Source organism: Scomber japonicus, chromosome 8 (genome assembly GCF_027409825.1).
Source record: "Scomber japonicus isolate fScoJap1 chromosome 8, fScoJap1.pri, whole genome shotgun sequence".
NCBI classification, from domain to species: Eukaryota; Metazoa; Chordata; class Actinopteri; order Scombriformes; family Scombridae; genus Scomber; species Scomber japonicus.
The window spans coordinates 7,679,434-7,691,484 of record NC_070585.1 but is presented as its reverse complement, the minus strand read 5'-3'; the positions used below and the strand labels follow the sequence as shown (position 1 = coordinate 7,691,484).

Below are 12,051 nucleotides of genomic sequence, written 5' to 3'. Positions count from 1 at the left end.
TTCAGAGAAACTTTTGCCTTCCATGTGAATCCAGTGTCAGAAGGACCTTGGGTTTTTGTTGGTGCCCAACTGGAGCTATAAACTGACAACTGACTCATGTGATAACGCTGTGATAGTACGTTAACAAGCCAAATAAACCACTGCTCAATTCACTATTGTTGACTGTTTTTCTGCCCCTCGGTAAGGCGTGTGAAACAGATATTGATGGAATGAAATGGAGGCAGGGAAAGAGCCGCAGACAGGCGCTAACGAGGGAACGAGACAAGCAGACGGAGAGAGTAAGAGGAAAACATTGAAAGACTAACCATTGTGCTTTTTTGGCAGGATGCAGTAAATACTTTAAACACATGCTTCTATGACTCATAAAGCAAACACACACACACACACACACACACACACACACACACACACACACACACATAGAAACACACAGCTGATATTGTGTGCAAAGTATCACTGACATCCATACAAAATATTTTTTTAGAACTGTTATGTCTACATGCTTATTTGTGGTGTGTGTTTACCAGAGAGTGATTTGTGACACAATCAGAGTGGTGGTGAAATGTTCTTATTCATTAAAATACATCAGAACCACAGTAAGCCTATATATACTGTCTGACAGCAATTACAGCAACATTTACAAAATAATTATGATCTCTAATTATGTATCCTCTCCTAATGCAGACACACAGGAGATGTGATTATATACAACAAAACAAAAGGTTAGACACTAATTAAACATTTCTAACACACTTCTTTCAGTTGTATTGATACTCAGCCAGACGTGGAGATACAATTAATGTTGTTTTTTAATTCCACTCTATGCACAGCTTCAATATTAAATATTTAATAGACAATATTCACAACATGCAAAAGCATAATGTGCTGTCAATGTGCAAAACTCGCTCTTTTTGTACTTCTACCACAGCTCAACAAGGAAACACTGTCAGTAAACACAGAGGGAATTTGATTCTAAAAGACTTAACTCAGTAAATGTGTGAGATATCCACTTGATATGACTAACTGAAGCTGAATAGAAGCTTCTTATCTACTTTTAAATGACTGTGTGGACACTGTGGATTTTGTCCTCCATCACTTCCATTGAAAGCACATTTGAAGGAGATCTTTTAATAGTCAGTATGAACAGAAGGAATGATTACAGTGAAGAAGATCTGTTTCACTGTTGATTTGATCACCTGACACTTGAAACATTGTGAACCTACTCTTTAAGGCTAACATGAAGCTATAATTCTACATCTCAGTGCAGCAGCAACTGTGCAATTTTCAATGCCCAGAAATCCTGTAAGATGATGGTCGTAAATATATTTTTCTTTTATCTCTATCTGTTGTCAAGGCTAGCAAGATAGCCAATATGGTTTGGGCTATTTCAAGAGTTTGAATACAAACTGGATGCTATAAATTCAATTCAATTTGTGTGAAATTCACTGAATTGGCTCAAATATGTCTGGAAATTATACATGAGAAAGGTTGTCGCATTTGTGGATTGGAATTAATGCAATGCTTTGTCTCAGTTGCTATCTGTGTATGTCTGTGCAATAATATTGTATTTATATTTTCATTGCCTTTATCAGACAGACAGGAAACAATAGGAGAGAGAGAAAGGGAGCTCCCTGTGCTTCCTATCATCAACAAGTCTTAAAATATCCACAAGAAGGGTACTCTCTTTAAAAGATGTTAGTCAAATGAAACAACATGTAGATTTTCAATTTCCCATATGTTGTTCATGTGATCTTTTCTGCTCTGTGTACACCATGAATCACACCACTTGAAAGTGCAAGTGTTTTGGGTTTGTAGTTTTTTGCTGAGCCAGTGCTGATGACTTCAGCTTTGCTCATCTCACTGCTGGAAAATGAGTCATTTGTCTTCACATCAGCCTGAGTAAGGAAGCTAACATGAGTGAATTCTTGAATCAAACCTAACCTCATGCTTTCCAGATGAGATGATATTTTGAAATATTTCCAAACTTAAGAAATGACAGAAAGATGGCCTGGCGGTTAGTAAAGTCATCCCCCTTTTACCAGAAACTGCTGTGGTTGGTGTGAAAGGACAGTGAGAGGGGTTAAGGAATGTTCATGTTTCCACAATGTGGGATTTCAGTGCCAGCATTGGGATCGGCAGCATTGACTCCAGCCAGTTATTAGCTGTCAATCATCATGAAATCTTGGCGTGGGTAGATTGTGATTGCACCTGCATCTTCTTGTTTTCTCTGACCCATTTTTCCAGCTGAAAATATGGAAGTTCAGTCTTTGAACGTGAATGTGAGTAAAAACAGCAGCTCACTAACTCTCACCAATGAGGAGAGGTGAGCGGCTGTCCTTGACTTCCCTCTGTTTGAAAATTAGGAAAATCGCAACTTCCGTGAGTTAGACTAATGCCCCTTTCCTCCTCTTTCATTGCCATCTTTCTTTACTTCTTCCTCTTCCTTCCACATCCACCCCCCAAAAACCTTTTAAGAGAAGAACTCATTCATATTTTCACTTTAAAACCCCACCAAACCAGTTTATTTTACCCTTACATCAACAGGTCGAGGTATTAAAAGCATCAGAGGATGTCCCACAGCGTCCGGTATTTGTGGACAGGTTTGACCTCTGACTGCCACTGCAGTACAGTACAGCCATGCTGCATAACAGAGTGGGAGGACAAAGGAATGCTGGTGACCGGCCACTTCCAGAGTTGATTTTTGCAAGCTAGCCGAACAGAAACTATTTAGTGACGCGCTGGCCTTTCATCCAGGCGGATGAAACTCCCACGGTTGTTGGTAACTTAACACTTCTTCTATTCTTTCAGGTCTTTCAGGCCGTCCATTGTGATTCTTTACTACACCTACAGCAGGTCTCACTGGAGGGACAAATCACACTATAAATAACAGGGTTAGGGAAATTCCTCTTAGATTCCTCTAAAAACTTATTTTAGGCTGCTTTTGCTGAAACATGTTAGAGTTTATCAAATATGAGAAAGCAGAAGTGTGTGTGTGTGTGTGTCTTGCACAGGTTAAAAGGCAAAAATTTGAGTGGCAGAGTGAAATTGGGCAAGTTTGAAAGCCAACTCTGCTGTGACTATCAGAGTGTATCAGTGTGTACATGTGTGACACTGTGTGTGTGTGTGTAACTTTATACAGGTCCTCTGGAGAACAATACACTCTGTCCCTAGACCACACCCATCTTCAAGCACGGCCCCCACCCCACCCCACCGCCACCCTTCTCATTTTTGCCCACTTGTCCTTATTTGGTTGTGCTTCCAGCTCGGCTGATGATTGGTGGAGGAAGAAAAAAAAACACTGGGATTGAGACACACACCTGTGCAAGCTTCCACATGCACACACACACACACCCTTGTTCTCACCATTTCCCATGTGTACACATACACACTCAGATACAGACACACTGCTGATGTTTCCTTGGTCTTTATTGATAGTGATTATTGCTAATTCAAATAATGCTAATGAAGTGCAAACACTGTTTTAGCTTAAACTGAAGCTGGAGGGATCAAATTATGCTTAAAATGATCAAAAGAAAAGACACACCTCACTTCAGACACCTGCCTTGTCTCAACATGCAGTCCATAACATTTGTTGGAAGTCAGCAAAAACACACACATTGCACACCTGCATCTATTATCTTTTAATCTGTATGTTTCCTGTAAACTTGCAGGAGGTGAATCAGTACAATCTGGGACACTGACAGTCCACATCAGCTTTCCAGACCTCTAAAATGTGACACACATGCCGCATTTTTTCAAGGAAGTATTTTGTCAGTAATTTAAGGAAGTTGGTCAGTTATCACCAAAAGAAATTTGCGTCTGCGTCTTTTCCTCTAGGCCACACACACACACACACATTTTATAGTCATGGATTCGGCAGCAACTTTTATTCTCCATCTCTGGTTCTGGTAGTGAATTACAGAAGCATGTTTTTCTGATGTCATTATTTCCTTCTTCATTATAGTTATAAAAAACGAATAATCTAATATCCAAACAGTGTCTTATTTAAACCTGTCAAGTGAGATACTTCATTTCCTGAACCACAGCGACCTCTGGCTGACACACACACACACAGACGACAGCGTGTTTGTCACATATAGTTTATTACACAGATATAGAAACGGGTACACTCTCCACAGACTTGTCACTTTTTTATTATATTAATGGACTTTATTGTAAGTTAAGAGAGATCTTGTTGTGATGGTGGTCCCAGTTTGTGGTTCAGTCAGTGGGTTCTGCTGTAGACTCCAGCTCAGATAAGATGGCTCTGGATGGAACAGAGAGGAAAATATACTAGTTTATGTTCATTTCGCTTTTATTAATGTGGTCATCCATCACACCTGCTATCTCCAATGGGATTTTGATGAGTTTAAAAGGTCAAATGTTGCAGATTCGCCCATCATTGCTAAAAATGCCATTTAATAATAACATTTCAACAACTTGCATTAATAGATGCTGAATATATGGGCAAATTAAGTTTATCATAGTAAAAAAATATTATACTGTATAAGTTAAGTTTTTTGAGAGGTGTACAGTTCTTCCTGTCTAAATGTGATAATTCTTAATTTAAAAAAAGGTATACTGAAGGATTAAATGACAATCTTACTTTATATAAAAAAAAACAATACACTGGATCATTTGAGACCATTTAACATTTCCTATTATCTGCTCACGATTAAATAAATACCTATAATTACTACCTTACTCTACTTTCACAGAACACTTTCAATGACACATTTGTTGATTGATTATCTACTAATCCATCATACCATCATTCTCTACTCCTCCTCCTCCTCCTCCTCACCTTTGCTCCTCGGTCAGCTCAAACTCAGCCAGTGCTCGCTGTGCCAGTCTCGGTGTCGCCCGCAGACAGAAGGCGGCGGACAGCTGGACCAGCTCCACGGCTCTCTGGGGAGAGCCATTGCTGTGACACGCTGACAGGAAGTCCTCCAGCAGGTTGTCACTGGAGAATTACACAGTAAGTAAACAGAGAGGCACAAACAGCTCAGACAACATGACTAATTACACTACATTTGTATCATATCTGAAGTGCTGAAAGTTATGTTTAACCTTCTGAAACATCCACATGTAGTCAACTGCATTAATGAATCTAAGGCCTCCTTTCATTACAAGTTGGAGATGTTGGAGTCAGTAAAAACAATTAACCCTAACCCTTCGGTTCTTTTTGTTCATATGTAAAATGATCAACATGTCATAAATTAGACCTCTGATTAGTTGTTATGTTAAATTATTGACACAAGTGAATTGCTGATGACTTCTTTCTGTGTGTCTGTAAAGTAGTTCAGGTGTAAACTTACAAAGGAACTCTGTTATTTTCTTTGAAGATCTGCATCATCTTCCTGTGTGGAAGAAACAGAGAGGAGAGAGAGATGGTCAGACACTTTACACTTTAACAGCGTTTGGCAAACAGACAGACAGACAGACAGTCTCTCTCACCAGGCCTCTTGGGTCTTGTTGGCTCTCAGCAGCAGGGAGGTGATGTGTGAGAGGGAAGAGGCGCTCCACTCCAGACTGAGCCTCGTTTTGTTGCTGTCGTACGTGCTCTTTATATCCAGAGCGCATGCTGCAAAAGAGTCCTGGATCTGCAGATACACAACGATGAACATGGTCATGTTGAAGTATTAGTCTCATATGTTTTGTGAAATGGTGGAGAACTGAAAATGAGACTTGACTAGTTGTCATGTGTTAGCCTTGCTGACCTCAGGACTGTGTTTCTCTCTGTCCATCAGGGAGAGCAGCTCCTCCACCAGATCTGGCTTGTTATCATGACCCAGGGACTTAATGTCTGGAGAAGAAGTGTAACAAATTTACAAAATATAGATACAGACACTGTTTCATACAGTTCATACATGTATTTTAAGCCATCTTTTGAATCATCTTCAACGTCTTCAATCAAATTAGATGCCTATTATCTTTAAACACACCTTTCCAAACAGTAGGCAGCAAGTCCAGGCGACTGTCAGTGTCCAGAGCCCGCAGTAGGTCTTTCACTCCCTGAGGGTTGGGGTAGTACAGCTGGAAAACACACAAGCATATAAGTGGAAAGAACAGAAAGCAATGGTAGCTGTAAGATACACACTTGATGATATATCTTGCTCTGTCCTGGAGAGATTAAAAGAACATGTCCACCATAGCTTTCGTATTTTAAATGGTGTGTTTTTTGAGCATGTTCTGCTGCCCCCAAGTGGCCAAAAATAATAATTTTCAGTTTTCTCCACTGATTTGATGCAACTCTTCCAAATGTGTTCTGAGGGTGTAGCGATCCAAGTGAACATCTGTTCACTTAAACCTTGATTTCTTGTTAACACAGTTTTGATGTTTATCTCTCACAACACATTTAAATATTGGAGAAAAACTGTAATGCAGCTTTAAAACTACAATGTACACAGAAACTAGATGGAGTATCATTTACGCATTTTTTTTGCTGTGTGTACTGACCGAGGGAATGAGCTTCCTGTACCACTTCCACACCACGTCAATGTGCTCCATCATACACAACAGGTTAAAGAAGCGACCACTGTGGAGGAGAGGAGACGTTCAGTTAACTCACATCATTTATTTATAATGAAAGCTGTGTAGTAGAAGCTGGTGTGCTCAGCTCTGGAGGCGCAGATGTTACTCACTAGTAAATACTGTGGAAGAAGGAATCTCCCAGCAACCTCCAGTTCTCCCCAACTTCCACCAGACTCTGGATTTTATAACCCAACTCTAGATCTTTGCTGTCCAGACACTGTGATGACAAACACAGAACAGATATTTTAAAATGAACACTTATGCAGAAACATAATTGTGATGAATATGCAATAAGCAATAACATAATGACTTACTATTTTCATCGCACTGCAGAAGAACAGAACTGATGGAGAAAAATGAGAGATGGAGAAAAAATACAAAGTAAATATTACAAATGAACTCCCAATGTATAATTCATGTGTTCATATAATTATACACACGTACTGTCATCAGGGTCCTGGCATGTGAAGCTGCTTCCTGCCAGCTCTGACATTATTTCCTGTAAAATGTCAACATTGCTCTGACCTGCCGAGGCTGAAGGGGAGGAAAACAAAGTGCTTAATATGACTCAGCACAAAAAGAACAGCATCAGAGTTTGTGACATCAATGTTTACTGCTGTGTGTACCTGATTTGAAAAAGACCGCCAGGATGTGGTTGTAGGAGGCCAGGCTGGGAGCTGAAAACACACAGAGGACAATACCACTTATTAAAAACACATGATTAGTACTGTGATTTATACTTTGGGTTGACAGCTTTGTTCTGTATGGTCTACTACTGTGTGTGTGTGTGTGTGTGTGTGTGTGTGTGTGTGTGTGTGTGTGTCTGTGTGTGTGTGTGTATACTTACCTATCCCAAGAGCCCTCATCTCATTCAGAGTGTGTAGAGCCTGTGTTTTGCCCATAGGACCGCAGCGTTTCAGGCCTTTCAGAATATTATTAAATGTCAGCAGGTTGGGCTGAACTTTCTGTTGACTCATCTGGGTTAACAGCTCCTATAGACAGACACAAGTAGTCTGACTTATTTTTCTGGATATAAAAATCTGCTCCAAAATATGCTGTCCATCTGCTCCTACTGTAATAGAAAAGTATAAAAAAAGGTGTGAAATTCTCTTACGGTCATGAGGTCCCATCTCTCTTTGTATGTGTCTCGGACTTCTGGAGCTGCTGAGAAGAGAGCGTTGAAGGTGTGGACGTCGGCTGGAGATAGAAGGTCAGGTTAGATATCAGCTTCTAATATGTAGATTTAAACATGGACTGAAAGCCACAGAATACTAACGGCTAGTAATTTAAAGGACCAGTGTGTAGGATGTAGTGACACCTAGTGGTGATGTTTCAGATTGCAACCAATTGAACACCCATCCACCTCCCCTTCCAAGTGTGTAGGGCAGAAATGTCTAAACTATTCCATAAAGCTCCATGTGGCTGCAGGTTTTCATTCCAACCAATCAGGAGCACACCAGGATCAACTCATTCAATCAACTGATCTCAGTCTTCAGACAGTTGATTGGTTGGCTTGAGGAAATGAAAACCCTACTATTTGTATTTTCAGGTGATTATACACTAATTACATACTTATGAATATTATATTCCATTTTTACAAAGACTAATCTGCTAGATGCCACTAAATTCTACACACTGCACCTTTAAAGCTTTTTTCAAATGACTGAATGCTGTACATTGTTTTAATAAATGTATTTACAGCACTAAACAAAAATATTTAAAATCCAGTAAAACTATACACAACCCAGATAGCAAAATTCTTTTGGCCCATATCTGGCCCACACCTGACATGTTCATCCGGCCCACATACAGCATGGAATGATGGCACTTGGGCGGTCCGCTCATGTTTGCCAAAAGAGAGCCATAACCAAGCCATCACAATGCCAGATGTCAACCAAAAACACACCAAATAAACCAGTTCGGCCAAGACTGGCCCAAATATGTTTCAACAAAGGTGGGCCAAGTATGTTTCCTTATATGTGGGCCTCTTTAGGCTCACATCCGGATTAGTCATTGCCATACTTGCCATATTTCGGCCAAAGATGGGCCATATTCGTTTTGTGATATTTGGCCCAAATGTAGCATTTACTACATGGGCCAGTTTAGGTTCACGTCTGTTTTGTCCGGGCCAGAAGAATGCCTACAGTGCCGGATCATTGCCTCAAGTGGCCCACATTCGCATGCTATCTGGGAACTTCTTATCTCATGACTTCAAGCTGAATTTCTGCTGCAGATTTCCCTTTAAATTGCTGTTTCAATACTGTGCAAAATGACTCACCTGTCAGTCTGTTGTTAAGCAGGTCTGTGTATATGCTGAAGGCCTTTAGATGGGCTCCGTGCTGGAAAATGAATCAAAAATGCATCAATATGATCATTTTACTGCCCGGAAAAATTCAATTAGCATTGCTGAAGCTGGTCGTACCTTCACCATGCCTCTGATCAGAGCAGAGTAACATCGCGCATCTTTCTCCGGCAGCAGGTTGAAGATTCTCTCCGCGTTGTTGTTTTCTCTCCAGGCGGACTTCAGCAAGTCCGCCGCCCGACGACCCCTCCCTTTCTTCCTTTTCACTTCCTCTCCTGATTCCTCCTGAACACAGAGGTAGGATAAAAATGTAAAAATTCAAAATAAAAGTTAAGAGATTCAAATATAATAGACAAATAATAAAATAACACCAAATAAGGTGAGTAAAATCAGAAGTAAATAAAGATCAAAATAATAAGAGAATAAAATAACAAACCAACTAAGAGGAGGTGTAATGAAATAAAAGCAGACATAAATAGTAGATTATAAAGAGGAAAACTATCAAGAATAGTTAGAATAGAATAAAAGGATAGAGCAAGTAGTACAACAGGCTAAAATAAATGAATAAAAGAAAGAGAAATGAATAAAATAAACTAAAGTATTGTGTGATTCTGAGCACTGAATGTGAGATGACCCACCGAGTCCTCTGTCTGTGGTTCCCCATCCTGGACCGGGTTTTTATCACCAAAGAAACAAATCAGGTCCAGCAGGTCATGAGATGTTTCCATGGAGACAGCTGTGCCTGGGGGGATTGAATTGTAGAGACGCAGGTGATATTGCTGTCACTGTAACTCAGCTACAGTAGAGACAGTGTGTGTGTGTGTATGTGTGTGTGTGTGTGTGTGCTCACGCTCACCAGATTGCAGCAGTTGATCGTACATTTCGACCGCAGCTGTAACTTTCCTCAAGCTGATTCGTTCCTTCAGTGCCTCCTCGCTCACCTCGTTGAGAAGCGGCGACACCGTCTCTGGCATCAGACACTACACACACACATATACACCAACCAATCAAAATTGAGATTTTCCACTTTGCTTCCCCTTTCTAAAGTTCCCACCTCCATTCACTGGGATGTGCAGTACATGTGGGGATGTGTGTGTGTGTTTCTTACTGGTATATGTGGTTCAGCAAAGTCTTTAGTGAAGAATTTGGGGTTGCTGTTGACAAAGTATTTGGCTGCAGCTCTGCCTGACTCCTGAGAGAGAGTGTACAGCTTCTACAGAGAGGGAAGGAGAGAGAGAGAGAACCTGTAAAAAACATCACACAGTTCCTATACACACACACTCGAAAGAAATGTCTTTACTGTCATTATGAGTATAACATTAATCTAACAAAGTGTAAATCTCTGTATGTTTTTGACGTACAAACTCAGTGGAGGTCTTGGGAGAGAGGTATGGATCATCCTGGAACTGGTAGGGATACGCTGTAGGATCCTGGAGGGGAAGAGAAAAGATGATATTATGTGAGACACATGACAAATAAACAGCTGAGCAGGTTCATATTGATGTTGACGGAGACACCAGAGAGATGTGAGGGAGATCTCACCCTGCTGACAGTGGCAGCCAGAGCCTCCAGCACCGCCTCCTTGCTCCTGTTCAGTAACAAACAACATGAGTTCAGCGTCTTGTTTCAGGATATTTATGCAAAGATAAGATTGATTTAGGAGAACATGATATAGAGTGATAGTGATGTGGATGCATACCATGTTTTCTTCCTGGGGATGACAATTGTCTCTGAGGATTCTGCAACACCATTCATAAATAAAGAGTGTGATTTAAACGTCACTGACATATCACAGTCATAAATCACATAGATACATAGATTATGGCTCTTGACACAAGGAATGTGTAAATATGAACTTTCTTTATATTTGGAAGAAGTTTAGAGTCTCACTTCTCTACAGAGAAGTGTTTTAATCATGATACTGATCACAACCCTCTTTCCTTACCTTGATGAGATTCTGCAGCTTGTTGTCGCAGAGCTGGAGTCCAACCAAAACTCCTGGAAAAACAAAACAAAACAATGAATTAAACAAGAGCACATTTTATAAAAGACTTACTCATGATTGGCAGTTGACTGTAATTGTTGCAAGTGCAAAAATCAAACAGTTACTTTTCTTTGTTAAATGTGGAAATGTTCTTCTATTATAATTTAATTGAATGTATGTGAGAGTGGCTGCATAGGCCATACCTATACCTATATATCTAATTCCACTGAATATATTCAAACTAAATTGTTGACTTGCACTAACTTTAAGGGTTATTGACCGCCACTGGAAATACCAGACAAATTGCTGAATCATTAAAATTTACTACAGATATTGCTTGTTTTAAATCTCTTATCACAGAGACTAATAATAACCAAAGAAAGTGTCATGAAGTCTAGTTTTCTGCTCTTTATAGAAGAAGCAACCTAACAGGAAGTAATAACTGTTTTCTTCTTGGTGTTTTATTTTAAGGAAATCGTGTCACCTCATTTTACTGATACATAGTGCCCTTTAATTTTATTTTGTAATACTTCATTCATCACCTCAGTTTCCTGATTTTTCACACTGTACTTGTAGCTAATTCTATTAGCTCACATTTATTTATTTACTAGGTTCATTTTTGTATGGTTTTCTTCTGTTTGTTCTGTCATAGCTCATTCATTCACTGTAATAATGTATACAGTAATATGTCTTGGGTTTCATTATGTTTTGAACATATTGAAAAAGTGACTAAACTAAAAGAAAAAAAGTGTACTGTATATGAAGTGTTGAGGTATTTTTTGCAGTTGTGACTGACCAATGCTACAACACACTGTAAACACTGTGATGTCAGTGAGCTTTAATGCAGACATGACCTCCTGTCAGAGGACTCATACAGCAAACTAACCAAACAATAATACAGCAGACTGAACCATATTCTGGTTAAACGAACACATTTAAAACTCTTCTTACCTGTGACCCCACAACTGTTCAAGGTTACTGAACAGAAAGCGGCTGTTTTTCTGGATGTAATGCCCTCCTCGCCTGCCTGCAGCCGCCATGTTCCAAGTTACTAAAGCCTTCTGGGAGGGCGAAACCATTTGGACTAAAACAAGGGGAGATACAGTAATAATAATAATTTCTCATATGAAGAAATAATAAGCGTTTACACATTTTAAACCTTGTCATATCTAATATGTTTCATTAATTATTTTTAAAAATAATGGAAATATCTACTTAATTGGTAAAAAAG

At 39.7% G+C, this 12,051-nt stretch overlaps 1 protein-coding gene across 1 annotated transcript; it reads right to left on the bottom strand.

Moving 5' to 3' along the window:
• Positions 1-4,092: 4,092 nt before the first annotated feature.
• ptcd3 (pentatricopeptide repeat domain 3) lies at positions 4,093-11,973 on the bottom strand. The gene is made up of 23 exons (XM_053323856.1): positions 11,772-11,973; positions 10,782-10,834; positions 10,536-10,575; positions 10,379-10,424; positions 10,198-10,266; positions 9,945-10,049; positions 9,693-9,816; positions 9,475-9,578; positions 8,957-9,121; positions 8,813-8,873; positions 7,649-7,731; positions 7,382-7,526; positions 7,161-7,211; positions 6,979-7,068; positions 6,849-6,877; positions 6,645-6,751; positions 6,460-6,538; positions 5,946-6,036; positions 5,721-5,806; positions 5,458-5,603; positions 5,319-5,360; positions 4,805-4,963; positions 4,093-4,267 (listed from the first exon to the last, which is right to left on the bottom strand). The coding sequence occupies exons 1-23, from the start codon at positions 11,897-11,899 to the stop codon at positions 4,222-4,224; spliced, it is 2,049 nt and encodes a 682-aa protein (XP_053179831.1). The 5' UTR covers positions 11,900-11,973; the 3' UTR covers positions 4,093-4,221.
• Positions 11,974-12,051: the final 78 nt, after the last annotated feature.